At 39.3% G+C, this 27871-nt stretch overlaps 1 protein-coding gene across 2 annotated transcripts in view; it reads right to left on the reverse strand.

The window, feature by feature from the left end:
* Positions 1–7641: 7641 nt before the first annotated feature.
* Positions 7642–27871, reverse strand: part of LOC121874500 (targeting protein for Xklp2 homolog) — a 42676-nt gene continuing 22446 nt past the window's right edge. For both annotated transcript variants that reach the window (XM_042378646.1, XM_042378647.1), the window contains 7 exons: positions 27603–27849; positions 27038–27209; positions 22880–23030; positions 21882–22002; positions 15953–16144; positions 12180–12572; positions 7642–9000 (listed from right to left, as the gene is read on the reverse strand). In XM_042378646.1, the coding sequence (XP_042234580.1) occupies positions 8764–9000; positions 12180–12572; positions 15953–16144; positions 21882–22002; positions 22880–23030; positions 27038–27209; positions 27603–27849 (1513 nt within the window). In that variant the 3' untranslated portion in view covers positions 7642–8763. The remainder of the gene's footprint in view (positions 9001–12179; positions 12573–15952; positions 16145–21881; positions 22003–22879; positions 23031–27037; positions 27210–27602; positions 27850–27871) is intronic.

The following is a 27871-nucleotide window of genomic DNA, read 5'->3' on the forward strand; positions in this document are numbered from 1 at the left end:
CAGAACAGGTCCACACCATCAAATGAGAACCTATCATTAGCAATTTTACAGATTATATTTAACAAAATAAATTCATATTTTTCCTGCTTTAAAAATTAAATTCATTAAATTTTGATGGAATATTATTGACGAGCGAGTTAGTGATATTTTCAATTTCCAAACATAGGAGTTAGACTTATAATGTTGGAACAATATTACGAGCAAGATCACTAAAATATTTCATCAAATAACACAAAACGATCAGAAATAACGTATAACAACTAATAAACCTTTCTTAACAATCTTGCGGTAAATCTAGTTTCGTTAGACTACTGTGACTATAATTCTTTGTCTGTTGTCATCGTAAATATGGTCTAACGGTACAGTATGGTATTTACCGTACACAAGGTAGTAGGTAGTTGGCAGCTACCAAACAGGGAGGTACTACCGCCTGGGAAGATATTGGAAGCATAATCTATTGTCTAATGGTAGACCTTGCTCTTGCTGCCATGTGGAGCACCATCTATTAACCTCTTCCCCCGACCCCTTACTACTTTCCGAACTTCAACTGTCCAAAGCAGCTTCACCCAAACCTTTTCAAGTCTCCAACTGCAGCCTTTATACCTCTTTCCGTTCTAAGGGAGGTGTATGCGCCTACTGCTGTAATAACCTGGGTCGTACCCGTCAGTTAACGTAAAATCAGACGATTCATATTACGCTCAATAACCCACAAAACGTGTAGCTATGCTTTCTTTATTTGAGTCCCCCGTCTGAGGAGTCCGTTTTCTCATCGCTTCAGGACGCCTGAGTCCTCCGATTTCTCTCAACCTTAGATTGCACCCGAGACTTCGTTATTCCTTAGTATAATTACACAGCATTTGAAATTGCAACTGTGGTTGCATTTGTGACGGCAACTTAGATATGTCTGATTACAGTTGGAACATTCAAGATCCATTGTGAGTGATGTTGAAAGTGGGTTCAGGTACATTCAGGAGCCGGTGCATGCCCAGTACTTGCCAACAGTGCGTGACAGAGACGTGACCGATCGCCCGGGCGGCTAGCGAGCCAATGAGTGGCAAAGAGGATAAAAGTAAAAGTAAAAAGTTCAACTGTCTTTGTTGTTGATAAAACTTGTCAAGTAAGTGAGTTGCCATACGTCCTTCTGCAGTTCTTCACAGTCCACTTGGTTCTTGATTTCCCGAAATAACGGCGTCATCGGCAAACATTTGTATGAAGGAGTGTACAACGTCAGGCATGTCATTTATGAAACAAACAAACAACAGCGGGCCCAATACACTGCATTGTGGTACTCGGCTTATGACAGGTACGGATGATGATTTTGTGACATTAATCACCACACACTGCTTGCGGTCATGTAGAAAGTCTTCTATCCACGCTAGGACATTTCCCCGAATTCCGTACCCTTCCAGTTTGATTTTCAGCCTTTTGTGGGGTACACTGTCGAAAGCCTTGGCAAAATCTAGGTAAATATTGTCGATATTACCACCCCGTTCCAGAATATGGGTCCAAATATCCAATGCCTTGAGCAATTGTGTTAAGCAGGAGCGCCCGGCATAAAACCGTGTTGGTAATCCTTTACAAGGTTGTTTCGTAGTAGATGTTCCATCGAGGCATCTCTGATAATACTGTAGTGGACGTCTCCCCTACAACTGCCTACAACTGCGTAGCCACAGCCACCACACGGCACCTCCACGCATTCCGACGTGCCGTCTCCTAGCAACCAAGCGAGAGCTGACGCCAGATGGTACGGTTGCTTAGCAACGAAACTATTCACCGGCGACTTTCTGGGTTTTCCCAACATGATTCATAGAGGACTGGCGGCTGCTGCTGGGTATATAAGCTCTGTCTCTCCATTGAGATTCATTCTGACCATTCTTCTTGAACAAGCAACACCTTCCTCCTCCGCCGCTGCCTGGCTGCCTTCGCTTCTCCTCGCCTGCCTGGCGGTCCTCGCTCCCGCCAGCGAGCATGGCGACCCACCAGCTGTCCTTCTCTGAGCTTCCTCACCAACCAACTATCATTCTGCCCATCTTCCTGAACAAGCAACACCTCCTCCAGCAAGCTCCACGCTGGCCCCTCACCACACGGCACCTCCAGCACCAGACTGTCTATCATATAAATTATATTATACAAGAAAACCACATTAGAGTTTCCTTCCATCCTGAGTGCTAGACAACATTAATATCTCGACACTCCTACAATGGTGACTCCCGGAGATTAGCACTCACACAGGATGGAGGAGACACTGATCACACTCCCAGTCTTCAAGCAGACACCGACTCCTCTTCCTGCCCCAAGCACCACATCCTACGACCCCAGCACACCCGTCCTGCCTCATACGCTGACCCAGGCCCACACACCCCGGCAGGCGCATCTGACGACTCAGTACCTGCCGTGAGGGAAGCACACAACATCCATCGCCTCCACACCCCCTCTTTTCTCCCTCAGGTACTCCCTGCTAATGTCCTGCACCCTGCTGCTGTCGTGGACCCAGCTGCTGTCACGAGCCCTAATCCGCTTCTGCTGACGCAGCCCCTGCTCCTGACCCAGGCCCACACACACCCCAGCAGGCGCATCTGACTACCCTGTGCCTGTCGTGAGGGAAGCACAACATTCATCGCCTCCACACACCCTTTTTCTCCCTTCTCCCACAGATAGTGTGTATCTAGACAGTTGTATTTCAGCGATCGGCTCATCACGCCATCGCCGTTGTCTCACATGAGGCATGCACCGCCCGGTCTGCCTCACATGTGCTAAGCAACTCTACCGACAACAAGTCTCCTACACCGCCTGGAGGGAAGGGGGAGTATTGTAGTGGACGTCTCCCCTACAACTGCCTACAACTGCGTAGCCACAGCCACCACACGGCACCTCCACGCATTCCGACGTGCCGTCTCCTAGCAACCAAGCGAGAGCTGATGCCAGATGGTACGGTTGCTTAGCAACGAAACTATTCACCGGCGACTTTCTGGGTTTTCCCAACATGATTCATAGAGGACTGGCGGCTGCTGCTGGGTATATAAGCTCTGTCTCTCCATTGAGATTCATTCTGACCATTCTTCTTGAACAAGCAACACCTTCCTCCTCCGCCGCTGCCTGGCTGCCTTCGCTTCTCCTCGCCTGCCTGGCGGTCCTCGCTCCCGCCAGCGAGCATAGCGACCCACCAGCTGTCCTTCTCTGAGCTTCCTCACCAACCAACTATCATTCTGCCCATCTTCCTGAACAAGCAACACCTCCTCCAGCAAGCTCCACGCGGGCCCCTCACCACACGGCACCTCCAGCACCAGACTGTCTATCATATAACTTATATTATACAAGAACACCACATTAGAGTTTCCTTCCATCCTGAGTGCTAGACAACATTAATATCTCGACACCCCTACAATACTCTCAAGTACTTTACATATTATGCTGGTCAGGCTCACCGGTCTATAGGTGTTTGTGGAGTGACGATCGCCCTTCTTGAAGAAAGGACTCACATAAGCCACTTTCCATTCACTGGGGACCTTTTGTTCATCCAGGCATTTACAAAACAGGATCTTCAGGGGCTCGGCTAGCTCGTTGCTCAACTCTCTTAGCACTCTAGGATGCACCATGTCAGGGCCGGGACTCTTATGGACCTTTAGCTTTGAAAGTTTATTTCTAATACCCTCTTCTGTGAACGCAATGTGGGTCAGTGCCGTGTCGAACCGTCTGTCCTAAAACGCAGGAAGGTTAATCGCATCCTCTCTTGTGAACACCGAGGAAAAGAAGCTGTTCAATGCCTCAGCTTTATCCTGGTCAGAATCTGCGTAACTACCATCTTCAAGCCTCAGGTCTGATACTCCTACTCGCATTTTTAATTTCGACTTTGCATAGCGGCAAAACGCCTTTGGGTTTGACTTGACCTCGCTTGCAACTCCTTTTCAGCCCTTCTACATTCTATCTTTGCTTGGTTTCTGGCTCTTGCATACATCCTCCTGTCCTGCTCATCATTTGACCCAACCCTCATATCCCTAGAGGCACTGGGTTTGGTCTTGGGTATGCATTTATCGATCAAATGGGTCACTTTACTAGTTATGATATTCAGCGTAGTGTTCAGGCCAGTGGATACCCCTCATCTCTTCCCTCATCCCGTTGTAATTTCCCCTGTAATATTTGCACCTTGGCCTGGCCTTATCTTGAACTAGGTAACAGTTAAATCTGAATGACAACACTATACGGTGACTGGTACCAACTGGGGCAAGGTGTTCCAGTTTGGCCACCATACCCTCCTCGTTTTTTATGATGAGGTCTAGTGGCTTGGCTGTTTGCTTCCCTCTGTAATGTGTCGGGTCTCTGACATGTTGGAACAGAAAATTATCTCTCAGAGTTTCTACAAAAAGCCTCCTCACATCCTGAGAGGTTGATGGCATCTGCAGAACCTCTGTACAAATATTCTTAAACTGCATCTTATCGTGTGTTATCTTACTCTCGGTTCCCTTCGCCTGGCTCTCCGGGACTCCAAATCTATTCCCTTGTTCCTGCGCTGGAGACGTTCCCTTTGTTCCTTCTCTCCCCTAACAGTAGGTCCGTTAATTTTCATTTCTTCGACACGCTTCTTTAGAGTCCCTAGCTGCTGTAGAACCTGTTCTGATCCTGCATTTCTCTCCGCCCCCTCCCGTGGCCCTGCTAATATGTCAGCAAAACTCCTCTTAACAACCACCTCCATTCTGTCGGCTACTTCCTCAGTCTTAGCAAGGATCTCTTTCCCAATTTGTTCTAGTTTGGCAACCAGCAAAGCTCCAGCTTCATCTATTTTCGTCCCTAGGAAACTCGTTCCCCTATGGCTTGCAATCGCCTCATTCACCTTGACTACACAGTCAGGGCAATACCAGCAACAGCCTTTATGCTTTACAGCAGTTTGCAACATCCTAAACGCTGTAAGGGTCAGGCCTGTATCCTTCATATCCGACGTCCCCCTGCAGTAATCACACATCATACTCATGTTTGATGTTGTTGTTGTGGGGGGGGTTGCAGACTGTGTATAGATCTACCTATTTAAAAATAAAGAGGAAAAAAAGAACAGTACTTAGCTGCCCTGTACTGTAAAATGTTGTAAACAAATTATAGAGAAATGTGGGATGGTGTAGAGGCAACTTTGATTTTTTTTTTCCCTCCTATTCGTGGACCACTTTTTGTAGCATACCAGTCTTGTACTGTAGTGGTATTACATACATATTTATAACAGTTTTAGTTCTAGGGTGTTTGTGTTCCTCTAATTCTGCATGCAGACAACTACTGTACTTCAGTTGTGAGGTAGCTCTTCAAACAGTGTGTAGTATTTTTTTAATACTGTACAGTACTGTACTCTGATTCATGGTTAGACCATAAAAAGAAGAGAAAACCATTAGGAGAGAAAGAGCACCCTTCTCCTTTTTATGAAACTGATGGTGCTTCATCTGAAGCTAACTTCTCTACCATCTCTTAAATTATATTATAATGTATTCAAAGTTTGTTTTAATTGTATACATACAGTATAAGATACAATACATAGCACTGAACTTTGGTTTGAGTTTAATGACAGAACTTGTACAGTTTTTGTATTTTTGTTTTCATATAAATAACTTTCATGTGTAGGAATTCTTGCATAAACATAATATTTTTGTAAAATTAATGTATAAAAATATCGATATTAACGTATTACATTGTGAAAGATTGTATCAAACAGCTTTCTTATTTATATGGTATTTCAGGGGAAAATTTAGTGCAGTCACTCCAAGCGTACTGTTATGGCTGGTATGAACGTGGTCCCCTATATCCACGCCATTGTCTATCACTGTCCTCACCGCTGGCTGCCTCAACAAACTTGATATCATCTGGGTCTGTTTCCTCTCCATCATTGCCTTTGTCACCCAATATTATATCAATGCCACTCAAATCAACAACTCTTGACGAATAGCACTACTGTCAAGGGTGTGGAGAAGCGGAGCGGGTCACGAGACGTCAAAGATCGTGCATTCTATCATGATTGCTGGTGAGTAACTGGACCATTAGACTTGAGACAATGATTATGTGCGAGTTGAGTTGCCAAGTAAATAAACTTCCTATGAAAAGTACATCATCCCGCCTGGATATTCAAACTATGCCAAGCAAATTAAGGACATAGAGGAATGTCACCCAGGGTAGCTATGGTGGACATAAAGAATGTCACCCAGGGTTTAAGGGTGAAATCTCATTGTTTGGTCAAGGACTTGGGGAATGACCACTTGAGAGCCAGCATGCTGAACTCCCATTGCCACAAGGCAGTGTAATTTACCAGCAAGACAATTATTTGAATGAGTAAGGTATAGGGCGAGGCATGCTGGAACAGGAATCGATTTCTATATAGCATAGAAATCGATTCCTGCTCCAGCACGCCTCACCCTAATTACGTAGTGTTTGCCCGTATAGCCAGCAGTGATAACACATTAAGCTCAATACTGTACTCACCCTAACACAAGTGAGGGGATTAGACTAGGCCAAGTGGTAAATCAGAGCATCTTTAGGAACAAGACTTGTATCATATCAAAGCAATTTCACCTTCCTAGCTTTTCTACTGTCATGGAGATCAGAGGATGTAGCTACTAGGCAAGTCCCTCTGATATGATGCATGGTGTAAGAGGATGTACCAAGCATGTCCCTCTGGCTCAAAGGGTTAATTGAAGAATATAACACCATGTATTAAGATGACTAAGGCAATGAATTTAGGACACATTCTGGGAGCATAAATCTTGATCCTTCAAATTAGATACAGTGCAGTATATGGATGGAAGAAAACTTATCTATATGGATTTTATTCCTCGAGATGGGTTTCTAAAATTACATACCTATTTATTATTAGAAACTTGAAAATGTTTTAGGCAGTATGTAGGATGTCATTGATGGTCCTTGAAAGATCTTTGAAGTTATACAAAAGGTTAACTGCAAATTTTTCTTTAAAGGGTCAAGCTATTTCACACAAGATGTCAAAGTATTATAGAAAACCTATTTTGATCAAAACCCCAAATAAAGAAACCCCTTGCAAATGAAAGAAATAGAATGAAGTTCAGTGACTTGTTTATACACTACCTGTTATCTTGAATATTTTCCGTGACACCTCATGTTGTCTGTTTGAAGATTCTCTTGGGGGATTCAGTCAAAATTGTGCAATTTCTTGATTGCCGAGCAAGTTGCCACATTTGTGCCAGTGGTTGCAATCCTAGGAAAGGTTGTCAAAAGTGAAACTACCATAAATGAATAGTAGTTTCCATAGTAAAATAAGGGGGGGGGGGGTGTTCATAACCACAGCCAAAGTCACCCTTTCAATATTTCTGTACGGTTTTAATTTATGCATACACCAATAGCAATTTTACAACTAAATACATGTCAAATGGAAACCCTCCTCCTATTACTGATAAGCGCTTTCTCTAGGCAGGAGCGGAAACTTGCTCACCAAGTGCACTGATCCAGAGATTCAAACGCTATGGCAATCACAGCTCGGCTGTAAATTATGAATATTTGACCACTCGTTATAGGTTGTATAAAATATCACTTCAATTTAACAGACTTTTGGCACCAACGGACGCCCCTTAACTCTTATTAATCCATTAACTTAAGGTTTTAATGTATGACTAAAAAAAAGGAATAAAAAAAACTCAACAGTAGCATTACTATTTATTAAACAAAAACCTTGTAATACTGTACAGCTCCTGGCTTACTAGATAATAATAGTGTATACTGTACAGTACCGCACACAGGTAATAACATAAAACTTTTGAACTTGACTCAAGCATGCGTGAGACAACTGAATGTTATACTAAAGGACAGAGAAAGAAGATCTAGTATTTAAAAACTAAGCTTTCACTTGATTGGTGCTGCTATTGCATTACAACTTACTATAACAAGTACTGTAGCATCATTTTTAGACATCGCAAAAAAATTTACACAATATTTTACTGCAAAAATTTTTGGAGGAGTAAAAATATACACCAAAAAATTAGGCCCCACATTTTATTTAAAAACAAAGATAAAAGATGTTATATATAAATTTATTAAAAATTAATGAACAAACGACTGGTTCAATTGTCAAGCCCATTAACTTGTCACACAACTAACATAATGGGTATGATACTTAAGTTCTGTTCAATGCTAAACTCCAAGACAGTGACAACTGATCCACCAGTAATGCAAAAAAGCCAATAAGTTTTGAAGTAAACCACAATAAATCAGTTATGAAATTAAACATTAATATTCATAAATGACACAAATGGAATATATAATCATTAAACCAAAAGGCTTCAAATATCTGCTAGATTATTAAATGCCTCATTCATCCCGAATTATGACCATCCAAACTTGAGGTTTAAAAAAAGGGCATATACTGTAAATGTGACAAAACTTTTCAAGGTATTTATTTATTAATATAATTTTTTAATCTCATCTGATTTGTGTGCTTTAATCAAATTACTATAAAACAGAGAATGGCAAGATTATTAGATACAGCATCCTGTTGATAGAGGAAAATGAATATTACAGGGAGAAAAATTAATCCTACTGTACTTATAATAGATCCCATGAAAAGGGTCGACTTAAAACTCAAACTGCCTAATCCAAATAAATAAATTCCACAATGCCTGAAGGGGTAAAAACATAGTATGATCCATTTTGGTTGCTGAGGTGTCCACTTAAAAATGGTGGTTTCCCGTGTCATGAAAATGTTCTAAATAATAAAATCTTTCACATTTGTGATGGAGGCAATATTTTTAGTTCTCCTCAGCTCCAGTTTTACTGTGCTGCAAATGTAGCTGACGAAATGTCCATAGTCGAGTTTGCCTCTGACCTTGTCCGTGATCGCAGTCGTAACTCTGTTGCAAATTTGGGAGATACAGGGACAGTAGGTGGATGCTGTCCATGCTCAATAACCATGGGTTTAAATTTCGGGACAGGATTAGCCTTGTGGACAGACTCCTGACGCAATCTTTTTATTAACATTTCTTGTTCTTCTGCCTGCATCTCCTCTTGCTGTAAAATAAAAATTAATTAATTAATTAATTAATATATATATATATATATATATATATATATATATATATATATATATATATAATATATATATATATATATATATATATATATATATATATATATATATATATATATATATATATATATATATATATATATATATATATATATATGGCCTTCAATTGTACAAGCCACACCTGAAATTGGAGGGGATCAACATCATATTCACATTCAAATTTTTCATAACACAAGAGATACGTATAGTATGTACCGGCAGTCTCCGGGGTTACGTATGAGTTCCGTTCCTAAGGATGTTCTTAAGTTGAACCACATACCCTATGTGCATACCATACTTACAGAACAATGCTTAAAGTGCTACTTCATCATAGCCTATGTCCTGATATACATCTAAAATTACCTAATTTAAGAGAAAAGGCAAAACAGAATGACAACATACAGTAAATGACAGTAAAAAATAGCTCATCAGGTAAATAAAATACAATAAACCCCCTCCAGCGCAGGGGATAGGTTCTCAAAGGTGATGTGTTAGGTAAATACACATTGACGCTCTTAATATATAAGGAGATTAACCCCTACGCACCGGTACGTCCATCTTGGGTGCCCCGATTGACGTTTCAGAATACGCGCCTTTTCGCGGCATTGTTAGAATGCCCAGCACGGGTTACTACGTTCCAGCATGACTATTTGCCCGTCACACCACACGCTTGGCCATAGGGAAGCTTCCTGAATGTAAGTACCTACTTTTGTTTTTTTCATTTCTATTGTTTGTCCATTTTATCATGTTGTATCAAAGTAATATCGCTAAAGTAGTGTAGTATTACTGGAAAATAATGCTATGATTATGTTATAAATTTATTTATTTGTGGAATTATTATTCCAATAAGAATTTATATGTATTACTTGATCTACCAAACATAAAGACAGCCTGGCGACAGACTGCGTGTGTGCCGCCAAGCACTTTTCATGAAAATTAATGCAAATGAAATAAATTCTAATTGAAATATGTATAGGAAATAAGTATTATGATCAGTAAATATATGCATTACTGGCCATCCCAGACACAAAGGCAAGAGAAAATGGCCACGAAGTGCGTAGTGACCACGAGCGCTCACCGTCAAAACAACACTGCCCTCTTATCTCCCTCCACTGCGGCCCCAGGAAAGTTTCTAGAGGGTCAATAAATAGTTTTTCTTGCTTCTTTTTTATTGTTTTATCATTTAAAATGGTAATAAATTATTTTTGGATTAGTTGACTTTTCTTGCTTTACTCCACGTGGGGGGTACAGCCAGCGGCACCCTAGCCCGGGGTGTAGGGGTTATGTTACCATACAACTAGTGTATATTACTCTCAACAGAATGCATACCATTGTTGCCCAACACAATCTCACTTCATGATTCTTTTCCCATATATCTGTATTAGAAAAGCTTTCTTCGTGGCTTGATATGTTATACAGTGGGGTATGCTATAACGAACGGATCCTACTACGAATATTCCTATAACGAACGGTTTTACCTATAAAATTTAGAATGCTATAACGAACGAAACTCCTACAACAAACATTATTTAAAAAAAATTTTTTTTTTTTTTTTTTACTAATTTATTGTTTTTTTATTACAAGTATTAATGATATTGGTTATTTCAGGGGTTTAGATGCATATTTATGCACTTTTTTACAATTTTTACAATTTTATATTATATTTTTCAGTTAAGTGGTTGTATTTGGTGGCCTGGAACGGATTAATCCTATAACGAACGAATGCTATAACGAACAAGGTTCTAGAACCAATTAGATTCGTTATAGCATACCCCACTGTATAATGTATTACAGTGGTCCCTCGGTTAACGAACACAATTTGTTCCAGAAGGTCGTTCGTTAACCGAAACCATTGTTTCGATGGGATTTTGGGTAATTGGTTACAGCTCACCGAAAATTACATACAAAGTAAAAATAAATGTAGTAAAGTTTACTTACTTTGAGGTGTGTATGCAGAAGGCTCCTGGTTGATGATGATGATGATGGGAATTAGAAGTGGGGGTAGAGGAGAAGGGAGAAGAGAAGGAAGTGGGGGTGGAAGAGAAATCACCCCATGCTTCATGCCGTCATTTCACCCATAAAATTTTAAGTTCACTAGGTCTAATTCAAGATTATTTTCTTTAAATCAACAGTGCACTGCACTATATATTGTCAATATGTAAAATAAATTTCAGAACAACCAATAATTGTACTGTAAAAATGTAAAAAGAGTTTTGTTCAAGAGTGTCTCAAGCAAGATGTTACCTCCACTGAGCAGACACACAAACTGATGCCATGCTGGGTGAGTCAAGTGGCTGATTGGTGCACCAAAAACTAGATTCCTGTACTCCAATTATGTTAATAAGTGTTAAAATGACTACAAAATTTAATGTAAAACTTTGAAAATTATTGAATAGTACAACATTCTTGATATTTACTCAAATGGGTAAGAATTTAAGCCCTAGAACCGATTACTGTATTGGTGGACTAATATTGCAGCTGGTGAGCAAGCGAAAACATGTTGACATGATTTCGTAAAAATTTCGTTCACCGAATTGAAGATTCTTATGGAAGGTAATTCGTTAACCGAAATTTCATTAACCGAGGCGTTCGTTAACCAAGGGATCACTGTACAGGTATATGGAAAGTCAACAACCCATTCTAATGTCTCCATGTTCCAATTACACAAAATTAGGATATTAAAATGATAGTAGAGTAACTGCATAGTGATGCCACAGAGGGTAAGCTCATTCAAGACCAGATTTGAGCAACACTGGCGAAGGCAGAGATGCATTATGTAGCCAGTACGTGCCAACAGTGTGTAACAGAGCCAGTACATATCCGGTACTTTCCAACAGTGTATAAGGTAACAGAAATGTGACCAACCGCCCAAGTGGATAATGAGCCAATCAGTACAGTAGCTTTAACGGTTTGCTTTCTTCACCCCAATAACGGGAACATACATTCATCTTCAATTGTACAGTACAACCAATCAGCTGCCTTGTAACAAACTGCCCATAGGTCTCAGTTGCAAGCCTTGCGTGAACAGACTATAGATTGTTCGTATTTCTCAAAGTTGATAAGCAGAGGATTATCTGTACAGTAGTTGTAAAAAGTAGAGAGAACCGAAGATATAACTCACCTCTCTCTTAGCGGCCTGAATTTCATCTTCTCTTCTCTTACGTTGTAATTCATATTCATTTCGATCAACAGCTCTCACTTCAGTGTTGAGAGTAAATGTCGATATATCAGTGAGAGGTTTCTTCGACTTTTCAGGAATAAATGGCTTCTTATGTAAAACTGCATCAGGACGTGCCAGAAACTTTCGCTGTTCCTTATCTAAATGGGCTTGTTCCTCTAAGTGTCTTTGATACTGTTCTTGCTTGTTGGTGCCACGCTGGTCAATGTTCAAATTGAAGGGTTTAACTCTGGTAGGAGTTGGAGGTTTCTTGGGAGGCACTCCACATACACCATTTTCAAAAATAGGCATTGGCTGAGCATGGAAGTTAACCAAGTTCTTTTCATCTTCCAGAACCTTAGGGGAAAAAAATTTCCAATTAATATTTATCCAAAAAACTTGTATTCAGTGCTGAAATAAACATCAGAAAAATTAAGTACTGTATCATCACCAAATAAAAATATATACCAATAGAATTTAGTGTTATTTTAAGATGGACCAACAGGCAAGACTGATGAACCATCAGAGTACAGTATAATGGTTGCCCCCCCCGTGCAATGAGGGTGGCTGGCCCAAGGGCCACCTAGGCGTGAATTTGTTTAAGGTGTAGAAGCTGTCACCAACACAACTACCACACCCCAAGTTAATGAGTTGTATGACCCAGTGTCACAGAATAGCCCGAGAAGACCGAACAACTTGCCAACTGTACTGGCTAACCATTATAACGGAATACGATCCACAAATCTATTAACATCCAGGTCCCCAATTACTGCTACATAGACAGAGGCAAATGGCATAAAGAAACTTGCCCATAGTTTCACTCTGCCCGAGGATTGAACTCGGGTCCCCTCGCTTGCGAGGCGAGAATGCTGACCATTACACCACAGGTCACAGTATATGCCAACAACAACCATGTGCAAGGCAATCTAGACCACAACCTGTCAAGTGCCAATGGGGCCAGAATCAAGTTATTTTTACCATTATATTCCCCTACCCTTCCCCTATCCTGTGGTTGAGTCAGGGAGCAGATGCCAGTGAGTGCACATCAATCATAAAATATCAGCCAAGCAGGGCACAGCATCTTATCTTCTCTCCTCACACATGTTGTGGTGGATTATTTACTCATCTTGAAGTGTGATGGCCATTATTGTCTTTTTTATCATATTCATCTCTATTATTATTGTTACTATTTGTTGATTAATCATGTCTGATAATGTTTATTTATTGTTGGGGGAAATTATTGAAGTTACATGTCAACATAATTTATTTTCCCTTTCTGTCTTTCGTCGCCTCAAAACAACCATGACTTTTAGCTTCATCGTGGCCATGTATTTAAATTATTTTAAATACTGTTTAGGCAGACATCGCTTTAATAAGAACTGCTGCACTCACAAGGGGCAACTGGTGCACCAGGTCCTCCTCAACTGAGGCAAAGTGTATAAAATCCTTGTAGATTATGAAAACTTTACACATAACCCATATTTGTGTTGAATCATCAGGGGAGGGACTGTTCTGAAAATTTTAATTTTATTTTACAAGCACAATCGTGTATTGTGTATTTTTAAGGATGGAGTACTAAAAGAGAAAAAAGAAAGAGTAATGGAGAGGGAATTAAGTCTTAAAAAAAAGGGGGGGGGGAAGTAAGAGACTGTTTGCAAATGATATTGCTTTAGTGAGAAACTCAGAAGATATGTTCCAAATGTTACCTAATGTACTCGTGCAATGTTTGTACCAAGAGAAAGTTAAGAGTGGATTTAAACAGTGAAAAGTGAATGTGAGTAGAGAAAGGGAACCATGTGATGCCCCTCATAACACCATCTGTGAGGGAATTACTACACCACATCAGGCCCCTCAAACACCATCTGTGAGGGAATTACTACACCACATCAGGCCCCTCATAACACCATCTGTGAAGGAATTACTACATCATCAGGCCCCTCATACGCCATCTGTGAGGTAACTACTACATCATCAGGCACCTCGTAACACCACCTGTGAGGGAATTACTACACCACGTCAAGCCCCTCATAACACCACCTGTGAGGGAACTAGTACTCCACGTGATGCCCCTCATAACACCATCTGTGAGGGAGTTACTACACAACGTGTCTGCTGTTCAACACCTCAGCTTACATGATCTACGTGTGTAAACATTAATCTGTATGTTCACTGTATGTTCCTTCACCTTTCTCTAATGAAGGCTTTTGTTAAACCACCAATGTATGTAATAAGTCATTTGTGTCCAATGTATATTTTCAGCCTTCGGGCTGCAAACTTTTTCAATAAACCGTTTATTATTATTATTAAAAGAAACGATTGTTAGTTTGAATGGAGGAAATAGAGTACAGTACTTTAGTCAGCTGCCTGTAAATGGATACATCAGTGACCAAAACAATATGTGAAAAATTAGTCACAGTAGTAAAGGGGAAATAATGTCTTAAGTGTGTGCTGGAGAGCAACATTTATGATAAACAGGAAGCAGAGGAGAAGAAATACAGAAACCAGGAGCTGATTGAGGTTTGGTAAAGTTGGTATTGACACTGAAGAAGTGAGAAGTGAAATTTTAGTGTACCAGGTACAAGGTAGAGGTGAACACTGAGGATATGGAACAGATGGGCTGAAGGACACACAACATGAGGGATATGAACATCCTGAAAGTGGTATGGGTGTGTGCATGCACACTTGACAGCAGAGCATGGCATTGGGTGGATTATGGGGATACTTCAGTAGCAGGAGTGGTAGATAATAGAGATAATAGCACGAGTGTTTACTCTTTGTTCCAGCCACCTTGCCCCAAAAAATGAGAAAAGGTTTGGCAGAGTGGAATGGGGTAAAAGTTTAGTGGAACAAGGTACAGTGAGTTCTGCTATAACGCGTGTTTTGATAACGCGAATTTGCTCTAACGCGATTTATGAATTAGGAACGATATTTGTATAACGCGAACGCTTGTTTGCTATAGCGCGATTTTTGCTTACTATTTCTCCAATTTTGTGGTATTAACTGTGAATATGGTAAAGAAGAATATCTCCAAGAAGCGTTCTGGTGATAGAATTCCCGGTGATGATCGTAAAAGAAAGGATATAACACTTGAAGAGAAGCTCGATGTTATCAACCTCAAAATCACCCTTCTCCCCCATCAAGTTACATTCATATTTTGTCAAGGTAAAGTATTACATTTACTGTATGATTTCATTATTAGATATGAATGTAACATTTATTTAGACTGTGCTATCCTTTGTGTTAGGCTAACTACTAAATTTTTTCGATTTCGAGTAATCTGCACCTCACCCTATTTTCTCCATAAGCCCTGTTATTTCTATTACGCGATTTTCTATAACACGATATTTTACAAGAACACAATTATCGCGTTATAGCAGAACTACCTGTAATATCTAATTTAGTTACATGTTCTTCTTAATATAGGAGCACCTGAGGTTCTTTAAATAAGCTTTCCTTGTTCTCTCTAAGAAAGAAAGAAAGAAAGAATAAATAAATAAATAAATAATGTTACATTCATGTACAATCAAAGACAAAAGTCGTGTTGCGGTTTTGTCCGAAGATTAAATATAACCCGTGAAACATTATGAGAGCCCCCTACCACAAGGCAGAGCACACCAAGAGTTTAGCCCTAGGGCATATGTTTTCACCAAATTTCACGACACGACCTTTGTCTTTCATTGTACCTTCTTTCATGGTTACCCGTCTATCATAAAAGAAACCTTCAACTTAATTGTTACCTTCTGTATCTTCTGCTGCTTGCGTTGCTGTCTAGTTCTGTCTTGGGTGTCGAAACTAAATGGTTGAACCTTGGTGGATGTTTTGTTCCACAGGCATGGAATACCACCATGAGGAATGGATGCCAATGATGAAGCAGAGCCTCCTAATGTATCACGCATTTCTTGGTATTTAAAACCAATTGGCGGCTGTGGCTGAAAATTAAGATATAAAAATATTAAACATTTCTGAGTAGCAATCAAGACGACTCAAATATAAACTACGACAGTAATTATATCTTAATGTACAGTACAGTATATAATATACAGGGTGAGCATAAAGTCTTTCCTGATTACAAACATTTATTACACAAAACATATGCGAGGTAAAAACAGTTTTTTGCAGCTTAAAATATGCATGAAAAAAAATTATGAATTCGTCTACACAACGCTACAACATTCATGTTTCTATCTACAGTAGAATGGTCTTCGAGATATGATTTTTCATAATCAGGGAAAGACTTTATGTTCACCCTGTAATCTACATTTTTCCTTTGTCCAATAATAGTATTGAAAACGGCACATAATACACCCTCAGAGATGCAGAAATACATACTCAGACATCAATCTGAGCTATTGAACCAAATATTCAATAGGTGTCAGGAGAACCTGACTGGCATTTTACTCTGGGACCATAAAATTAACTGGAATTTCCTCTCTTTATGGAGAGATGTGCATTTAAAATAAACACTGGCCAATGAGCAACATTTGTTGTCATGCAGAGAAAAGGACACCATTTGTGGGCAGCAAATATAACCAAACTCCATGTGAAAAATAAGTTGGGTCGGGGATAAGTTTGGAAATGACCGAAAAAATTAAAATACAAATGTTAACATAATGACAATGACTACCATACTACATCATGGATATTGCAATAACAAACTAAACCTGAATCTGTTAACTAATGTGTTCCTCATGTAACAAGAGCAGCGGTCTTAACTCCAGAAAATATGTCCATTTTGTATGACCCTTAACAACCCCCCCCTAGACACAACAATTACACCATCACACAACATCTTGCCTACAACTCCCAACGCATAATGTATATCAGCAAACACATGCACAACTTATCAACCTCCTGCTTCCAGTGACTCCAAATAATGTATTTCAGAACATATCCTCCCCAGTGAAATGAATCTTGCAAACCTACACCATTCTTTCCTACAGCAATATCAACAAATTAACAAACTCATTCAAAATCTACAGTGCAATCCTTCCTTTAACACTATGACTCATATATTGTACTACTTGCCAAACATTTACCCAGTGCAAATAATCTATAAAAAAATTCCACAATTCAATACTGTACAGTACTGTACTGGCATTTAAGAAATTTATCTTAGATTCTCAAAGCACACCAAAGTATACTATACTGTACCAGTGACAAACACTGCATGAACTACACCAGTTCTCTATTTAACAGAATATAGGTTAGGTGACTACAGCCAAATGACCGTTGTACAGTGGGGTTAGGGACATCAAAAAACCTTCGCTAAGTGATCAATCATAAATTGACATTAATAACTTATGGGGAAAAATGTGTTCTGTTCCTGAACCCCTAAAGAGCCCAAACAAGTTTTATATCCTGTTGCTATATTGATTAAATAATGTTTAAATAACTCAAATAATTTATAAATAGACAAAAGAATTTGATTTAAAACAAAATTCTGTAATTTAATTTACCTTACATGAACGTGTGTGTGTGTTGACTTGGTAGTTCGCCAAGTTAGATGTCACCATAGCTACATCGCCCTACCTCTCCTCCTACCAGGCAAAGCTGTGTTATTGTTACCTTTCAGCTCATAATTTTGAATGGGTATACACATTTTATTTACTTTAATTTAATGTTACATGCACGCACGATTGTTCAAACAGAATGTGCAAAAAAAATAAAAAATGATTATCGGTCAGAAACAAGAAAGGAATACAAATTTTAGCTGTGAATCATGGGAAGGGAAGGAGGGAGCAGGAGAGGGATCCAGTGTCAGTACCTCAACTGTTGTTATTTGTCTACTCGCATTTTCGGATAGATTCTGTACAGTTTAGTCTTCATTTACGCAGTCAATTGAACCTGTGGAGGTCCGCGTAAACGAAATAACAAAACATATGGGATTACAGTCGGCCCTTAACATACGCGGGTTTATAATACACGGATTTGCAAATACGCGGATTGCCCCGCCGGAGGAATATTCTGTACATTGAAGTAAATGAAGTACATTCAAATCGCGCGCCATTCAACTCGCGTGCAGCACCGAACACGGGACACCGCCCGCTCCTGCAACCTCACACACGCATAGCTCTCCCTCACTCAGTCAGTCTCGCTGTAACCATGCTTGTGTTGACATCAGCATTGTAGTTGCAAAAATATTACATTTCCGTGAATGTATTATATCAAGCACAGTATGAATAGAATATCACTAATATAAGAGTATTTTAACCGAAAACTACTAAAAAAACGAGTAACATATCTTGAACATCGGAAGGTTAGGTAAAGTCTTTTGTTTTCATGTAGTTTATCCTAATTTACAATAAAATGCATTACGTTTCAGCAAAACTACTATAAATTTCTGAGAATATGGAATGTAATATTTTGCTGAAATGACGTACGTATTACAGTGGAAAGTGACGAAAGCAATGACTCGCTTTCTTTCGTTCAAAAGATGTTACCGTAATCGCTTTTCGAATGGTTTTCAGTTAAAAAACTGTTGTATTACAATAATATTCTATCCTATATTCACTTGTGATGCAACAGTTTTTTTAACTGAAAACCATTCGAAAAGCGATTACGGTAACATCTTTTGAACGAAAGAAAGCGAAAGTCATTGTTTTCGTCACGATCTTATCCCACTTTCCACTGTAATACGTACGTCATTTCAGCAAAAATATTACATTTCCATGAATGTAGTACAGTATATCAAGCACAGTATGAATAGAATATCATTGTAATATAACAGTATTTTAACTGAAAACTATTAAAAAATGAGTAACATCTCTTGAACATTGGAAGGTTAGGTAAAGTCTTTTGTTTTCGTCATGTATTTTATCCTATTTTACATTGAAATACATCACGTTTCAGCAAAACTACTATTTATTTCTGAGAATATATTCATTCAGGCACAGTTTAGGTAAAATATACATGTGCTGTAACATTTTTTTAATTGAAAACGATTCGAAAAACACGTACCCTCTAGCCCTGTTCAAGGAGAAGACTGGGAGGAGCTGTTTGGTGCTTAAGACGATGACAAGGAAAATGATTTTGATGGATTTTAATGAAAATATTCAATAAGACCCTGGCACTGTCAAGGAAAGTGGCTGCTGAAGGCTTCCAGGACATGGCAGAGGACGAGATTAGGGAGCTAATTGAAGAGCACAACACTGAGCTGACCGAGGAGGATCTACAGGAGTTAGTAGACTCAGGCAAGGAAGAGGAAGAGGAATCGAAAGAGGAAGAGGAAGAGCACCAAGAAATAATGTTGGAGAAGTTGGGGGAGATGACCAGGAATATTGAGGCATTGAAAAACCTGGCCTATAGTATGGACCCCTCCATGGTGCATGCGAGGGATGGATGACGTTTTTGCTCCATACAAAAACATCATGGAAGAAATAAAAGAAAGAGACGACAACTCCCCATCACCATGTTCTTTGATCACCGAAGGAGAGATTTAACACCATCAATCACTGGCGGCAGTGAGGAAGCAGCTGAATCCACCGTCGCCCCCACTTCACCACCCGTTATGGAATTCAATGACGATGAGCCCGATGACCCCCGTCCTGTCGCCGAGGATAGGTACGGTACAGTAAAGTGAAATTTTTATCTCTTTTTTTTTAATAGCTTTTCTTGTCATGTTTATTGTTTGTAAAAATGCAAAGCACAGTACAGTTCAGTACTGTACATAGGAAGTGGAGGTGCAGTTATTCACAAAACATTTGTGTTTGTTGTCGGCAGTAGTGACGGTGAGGAGGTGGAGGAGGCAGAGGAGGGAGCGAGTTGGGAGGAGTGGTGACCTTGGACGCGGGAACAGGGACGAGTGGAGATGCCAGCCAGTACATTACGGGTGTATTAATTGTTTTTATAGCTATTTTTGCATTTTAATATTAAATACTGTACATTACGTTTCAACAAAACTACCATTTATTTCTGAGAACATGGAAATGTAATATTTTTGCTGAAATGACGTACGTATTACAGTGGAAAGTGGGATAAAATTGTGACGAAAGCAATGACTTTCCCTTTCTTTCGTTCAAAAGATGTTACCGTAATCGCTTTTCGAATGGTTTTCAGTTGTGGGATTATAAGGCTAATGATAGGATAGAATATTATTGTAATACAGTACGAGTACAACAGTTTTTTAATTGAAAACCATTCGAAAAGCGATTACGGTAAAATCTTTTGAATAACGAAAGAAAGCGAGTCATTGTTTTCGTCATGATTTTATCCCACTTTCCACTGTAATATGTACGTCATTCCAGCAAAAATATTTTATTTCCATATTTATTTCTGAGAATACCTATATTCATTCAGTCACAGTTAAGGTAAAATATACTTGTGATGTAATATTTTAATGAAAATACGGTATCGTAGTTTTCTTTTGTTTCAAATTTAATTAACAAAGATTGATGTTTCAAATGTAACGAACAAAAATTTATGTAACTATAAATGAACTTTAATAAATGAATACTTTACGTTTTACATCGTCCTGTGTATACCATACCATGGATTTGGCTACTTTGGGCTTGCTATGATGACGCAAGAGATCTGCCCTGGCAACTGTACTGACACTCACAGCTGGTGTTGCGTTGGTGCATCGTTTCCATTGTTTACTGGTAGTTACTGGTAAATATTTTTCAACCTAACGAAACTACTACCCGTTTAGAGGTCGACCCCCAATTTTTTGCCAAATAATTTGGTCTTAAAAACTCGAACTATACACAGGTATATACGGTAAATAAGGACATGGGGGCCAGGGTTTTCTTTTTTTTTGGGGGGGGGGGCACATATACGTGGATTTTTAACATCCACGGCTATCTCTGTTACGTAACCCCCGCGTATGTTAAAGGCCGACTGTAATTGAAATAGAGACTGGGCCGACCCCCAAACTACACTTTTCCCGACACAATACGTACATTGTAGTAAAAATAACATCTTAATTTAATGATGGTATGCACACACAATTAATATTTAAGAGAAATATCAATAATATTAGGTTTTTTAACACTTACATTAGTAGAAAAGATGGCTGGGCACACGGGGATGGGTGGTTGGTTCCGAGGCAGAGGGCAGATTATTGGTCCTCACCTGTATCACTTGTATCACTATCCTCCACAGAGGCTTGCAGGGCCTCTTTGTCAAACCCCTCAAAGTCCATATCCTCACTATCGCTGACTTGGGCCGGCTGTGGTGGGTGAAGAACTCGGTAATGTTTTGATGAATGGGCGACCTTGTGCACACCCTGCCCGCGTAAATAATGGAATGAACCGTGTAAATAAAAATTGTCGGTCTGGCAAGGTGCCGCGTAAACCAAATCCGCATAAATCGAGACTATACTGTATGTTTTTGTTATTTTACAGCTTAGCCTGGCAATTACCGGGGACGGGCTGAACCTTCAGCGTGGGTCACATGTGTTATGGCCTTTCCGATATTGTGTCACGATATCTCCGAATATTTCCAGTTATTACACATCACTTTCATAGCAGTGACAATGCAGGAAAAACATACGGGTTAGAGACTATTGTAAAATTGATCTTTAGCCATCACAGTGGTAAATGGCATTTATTTTTTTACATCGTAAAACTGATCGAGCGCATAATAATCCATTATATACAGTAATGGTCATTGCCTGTAAGTTCCAAGGAAAGGGAGATCAGCCACTATTGACACAGGTAACAAACTTACTTTCTTAGAATCTGTTATGTCGAAAGGTTCTGGAACAGTTGAAAGTTTCTTTTCCACTTGATAACTGGAGGAAGGAGCCTCAAACACCTTTTTATTAACTGGTAGGGCCTTGAATGAATGCCTGGAGAAAAAAAAAAAAAAAAAAAATTACAGTAAACATATAATAATAATAACTCCCTTCCATTCTTCAGTCTTGATAAGCAGCAGGGAAGGTTTGAGGGAGAACAATAACGAAGTTTGCCTTGTAGCATGTTAAGGATTTTTTACAGTAAGAGGTGCCTACATCCTCTGCAGGTCATGTAGCTAAGGGAGAAAGGGTGTGTGCAGGAAAAATGGAAAGTAAACCAACTGAATTTTTCAAATACAGTATGACTGAGATTAATCATTAAAACTCACAAATATAAATTTATTTGAAAGAATAAACACAAATGTTGACTGAAGATCATAAGTCCCAAATCCCCTGTTGTATAGACATAGGAGTCATTCAATGCCAATTTGCCCCAGGGTCCTTGGTCTGCCTCTCCAATTATTATGAAATTTCCCTCAAGTATTCATCTATGACAATGACAACTGTGTACATAATTTAGGTGCCAAACATCAATTGGTTCATTTCTTATGGCTTTCTTATGGTATTAATATCTTTAATTTCCCAAATTACCCAATTCATATTTAGTGAACCAAAAATATAATTTTGAACATATCTATGAAAGATAGATAGATATATATATATATATATATATATATATATATATATATATATATATATATATATATATATATATATATATATATATATATATATATATATATATATGCAAGTAAATCACTGTAGGTGCGCGTGATCTAGGTATATGCTGATAACCACAAGTAAAGAAGAAAACACGAAGTTCCCAAGTGCTTTCGTGTAATTCACATCTTCAGGGGTGAGTACAGTCTGTACTCATAGATAATATATATATATATTATAAGAGAGAGACAGTGAGAGAATTAATTAATACTTTTGAGCTTCTTCAAATGCCTTTTGCTCCATCTCTTCATGAGTTAGGTAATTCATCTGTCGCGTGCGGCCACAGGCGCTGAGCTTTGGGGTGCGAGGGATGGTAACTCCTGAATTTCCTCTTGTCTTTTTTCCTTCCAAGTTCAAGTCCTCTAAAGGAACAGAACAGGTGAAAAGAATAAAGAAAATCTATTACACACACAAAACTGTAAAATTAAATAAATAAAAACTCTCCAAGTGTTACCTTTCACCAGCTGAATATCATTGATACTTAGCTAAAATTGAAACATATCTGGCTAAATTTAATGGTATAACTACCATAAGGTTAATGCTGACAGGCAATGGAAGGGGTACAAGAATACACTCAAAGGTAACCTATAAAACAGCTAAACTGATAAAACAGCTAAACTGATAGTTCTACCCGAGAACATCACCTCCACTGGAGAAGTACAGCATGAGAGGATGTAAAAACCTGAGGTTGATCAACTACACATGTAGCATCAGAAAGACACTACTGCTATGCCTCTCACTTTATAAATTCAGCACATCTACCTACAGGTAGAAGTTAAATAGGCAGCTACCAAACAGGGAGGTACTACCACCTGGGAAGATATTGGAAGCATAATGTGTTGTCTAATGGTAGACCCTGCTGCTGCCATATGGCATCACAAAAATTGTGACCAAGTCCCAGGTTGCTGATCTGACTTTCTGCCTCATTTACACACAATTGCAGGGTCTCAATTGTTTCTCTTACTTGGACAACACAACATATATAATGTATATAATTTCTCTCAATTTATTTTTTTCGATTTTGTATTTATTTATGGTTATTATTTTTACTACTGTATTTTATTTTTATAAATTTGCTATTAATTTTATTAATTGTTGTAATAATAATAATAATAATAATACATTATTATAATTATTATTTATTATTATATTCCCCACCCCCCCCCCCAAAAAAAACACACATGCAACCTTTGCAGATTATCCCCAGTGGCCTCTTGAGCTACCTTAGAGTTCTCGCACAGATAGCGATCACAAACACACACACTCCCATATGAAATATAATCATACAGTACCGTATAAGTAAACAGTGATACTGTACACAGTACAATGTATTCAAGAGAGGCTTCCTTAATATGTTGTAAACAATAAAGATGAAATTGCATAATATGGACGTGTATGAGAAGAGTGAATGCCCTACTGTACATTCAAGTACATTAGTTTTAAACTGTAGATGGGTGCAGGGATTTGAGAGCAGGAAATTCGATAAACAAGAACTATAAGGAATTAAGGATAAATTTCATGAGTGGGCTTATACTGTACTGTACTGGATTTCACTGGTGCACTGACCATAGAAATAAAAGTAGACTTATGAGCCCAGTTAATCTGTAGTAAAACCAAATTATGATAAACAGAAATCACACAAGCTTTCCTGGCTATAAATACTGATCTCATTTTGGATGGGTTCCACACATCAATTCATTGACAAACCTATCCATAAAATAAATGAACTTATTTGAATGTATGATAGTTCCTGATAGGAGTGAATTGTTGAGTAAGAACGTGTTTCAATTTTTAGGCAAAGCAAAAGGGAAAAAAATAATAATAATAAATTTTCTTCCATGACATGTTCCACAAATGGGTCTTTATGATAATCCAACTACAGTGAACCCTCACTTTACGCGGTTAATTCAACCCACAGGGTACCGCGGAAAGTGAGAAACGCGTAATGTGAACAACATATGGGATTAATTGAAATAGAGACCAGGCCGACCCCCAAACTCCACTTTTTGACGACACACAACTATGTTGTAGTAAAAATATTATCTTAACTTTATGATGGTATGCACAAACAATTAATAATTAAGAGAAATATCAATAATATTAGGTTTTCTAACACTTACATTAGTAGAAAAGATGGCTGGGCACACGGGGATGGGCGGTTGGTTCTGAGGCAGAGGGCAGATTATTGGCCCTCACCTGTATCACTTGTATCACTATCCACCATAGAGGCTTGCAGGGCCTCTTTGTCAAACCCCTCAAAGTCCATATAAGTCCATATCTTCACTATAATTATCACTATCACTGACTTCGGCCGGCTGTGGTGGGTGGCGGGTGAAGAACTCGGTAATGTTTTGATGACTGGGCGACCTTGTGCGCACCATGCTCGCACAGCTTACACAACATGGCGGAAGGTTTGAATCCAAAAATGGCGCGGCTCGCCAGCCTCTCCGCGTAAAGGGGTACACGCACCGCGGAATGTGAGCAATCCTGTTTCGGCAGGGTACCGCGTAAACGTGGAAACGCGGAATGTAGGACCGCGTAAAGCGAGGGTGACTGTATAAAAACTAGAGAACATAAGAACATAACAATGGAGGAAACTGCAGCGGGCCTATTGGCCCATACTGGGCAGTCCCGTTTACACCCAACCCCAATTGCTCATATAAGCATCCAACCTATGTTTGAAGCTATTCAGCGTATTCGAGTTAATGACGATATTTGGTAACTTGTTCCATTCATGTTTCCAAACCAGTGTTTACCTATTTCACGCCTAAATCTAAATTTGTCTAATTTAAAACCATTGTTACGAGTTCGCTCCTGGTTGGATAGTTTGAGTACCTTTGTAATGTCCCCTTTGTTTAGCCCTGACTTCCACTTATACACCTCTATCAGGTCGCCCCTCGCTCTACGTCTCTCGAGGGAGTGCAAATTAAGATGCTTTAACCTGTCTCTATACTCAAGGTTTCTAATGCCCGGGATTAGTCTTGTCATTCTCCTCTGAATTCTTTCCAATGATTCTATATCCATCCTGTAATACGGTGACCAGAACTGAACTGCGTAATCCAGGTGTGGTCTCACAAGCGCAAGATACAGTTTTAGGATGACCTCGCTAGTCTTGTAACTAACACTCCTTTGTATGAACCCAAGTACTTTATTAGCCTTGTTACGAGCAAAAGCACATTGTTTACTTGGCTTAAGGTTCCTACTTATCATTACTCCTAAATCTCTCTCGCAGTCGGATTTCTCTATGGCATCGTTGTTCATCTGGTATCTGGGTTCCCTGTTTACATCTCCTATACTGAGTACTTTACATTTGTCCACATTGAATTTCATCTGCCATTTTTCAGACCATTCGAAAAATTTGTTTAGATCTTCCTGTAGTTTTGCGGAGTCCTCGTCAGATTTAATAACGCGTCCTATTTTAGTGTCATCAGCAAATTTACTTATGTTGCTGTCTATGCCGATATCTATGTCGTTTATGTATATAATAAATAATAATGGTCCAAGTACTGAGCCTTGGGGAACTCCACTTGTGACGTTGCTCCAATGGGACTTAGTGCCGTTAATGCTCACATAGGAGGGAGGACATTATAAAGGCACAATTTATGGAGCTTACCAACAACACCAGAAATATTGCTCTGTGGGTTGGAGGTGAATTGGGGATTTTGATTGTAATGAGGCGTCCCACATCGTAAGGTGCATTCAGACCATCCGGGCGAAACCCGTTTTTTGTTGGAAAGCACTATTTTTGGCCTAGCTCTATGTGATTTTAGTTGATAAGATCTTCTCACTACACAGTAAATAAGGTTGAAAGCCCTTTGAAAATAGGGTAAAACATTGATTTGTGGCAGACAGGAAACTATAGGCTTGGCTTTCACATTGTAAGGTGCTCTCGTCCAGTCAGTGAGTGAGTGAGAGGAGCGGGCGGCCAATCACAGCAGCCAGCCTACAGCCTCCTCCTCTGTTTCGGCCAATGACAGTGAGTGCCTGCTATCTACGTCACGGCCCCTCCAGTGGGCGGGAACCACACCCTGATATCGATTAAAGTAAAAAAAAGCCATAAGCAAGTGGGAATTTTGTTGCTTCAAGTCAACATTGCAACAACCCAGTACATTAATTCATGATGCACTACCCAACATCTGCAAGTACAGTCCTTTAGCTTCAAAATGCATGAAAAATGAATGCTGTATTAAAAAAACAAAAAAAACAACGTTATGCAGGTTTGAGGTTGGAAAAACTTTAAACACGGTTTTCTCGGTTTCAAATTTTGTCGCGAAGAACCCATACGATCGCAGGGTGCCTCAATTGTAGGAAATCTAATGAAGTTCAGAAAACCTTAAAAATAAAAACACATACAGTACACAATTATTACCTGTACTTCCTGCTCTTTTACTCCTGAACCTTTGTGGAGTCTTGGTGAAGAACTTGAGGTTCAGCTCAGCAAGAGAAAAAAATGTATTGTGGTTCTCCGCCTTCACCGTTCGAGGGAGTGTCAGGTTGAACGGTTGAGGAATTGTTGGCCCCTTTGGTGCTTCTTTGTCGTGCTGAATAATAAAGGATAAGCATAACATAAATGAATATGTATTTATACTGTACAAGGCTTATGTTAAAGTGCATATGCAAAAACATATTTGTCCTATACCAAAGGGATAACTGGTCCAGCCAGCCCTGTAGGGTTACACTGAAACCTAATTTATGTATTGGAGCCAAAAATGGAAAAAAATTTTTTTATGCATTTGAAGCAAGGGAGGGGAGAATGACAAGGGAGATTCATGATAGCATAGATGGAGATAAAGAGTAAGATCGAGAATTAAATGGATAGGTCATATGAATAATCAAGGTTGAATTCATTTAGCCTAACCTATGGAGGGCACACTGTATTTAGATAATGCAGTTACCAGAAACTTGCCTCCCCTACAAAGCAGCTATGTACTTACAGCTGTTGCTGTGCTTGATCGTAGAGATCTTGCAAAATCAACCGCTCGAGTCTCTTCATTTTGTGTAGCAGGACTCTTTATGCGGGTGGTAGTGGCAAACTGAAACTCTTTTGGTACCGTGCAACAATTCTGGCCAGATTTTTTCTTATTTTCTGATAATTTGTTTTTGAATATTGCAATGCTATCCAAGTCTTTTTTGTCTTCGGGGGATAAACCTTTCATTCCATGGACTTTGGGCACAGATGGTCTGGAAAAATGGAGGGAAATGC

This window comes from Homarus americanus, unplaced genomic scaffold, assembly GCF_018991925.1.
Source record: "Homarus americanus isolate GMGI-L3 unplaced genomic scaffold, GMGI_Hamer_2.0 scaffold11794, whole genome shotgun sequence".
Classification (NCBI taxonomy): Eukaryota; Metazoa; Arthropoda; class Malacostraca; order Decapoda; family Nephropidae; genus Homarus; species Homarus americanus.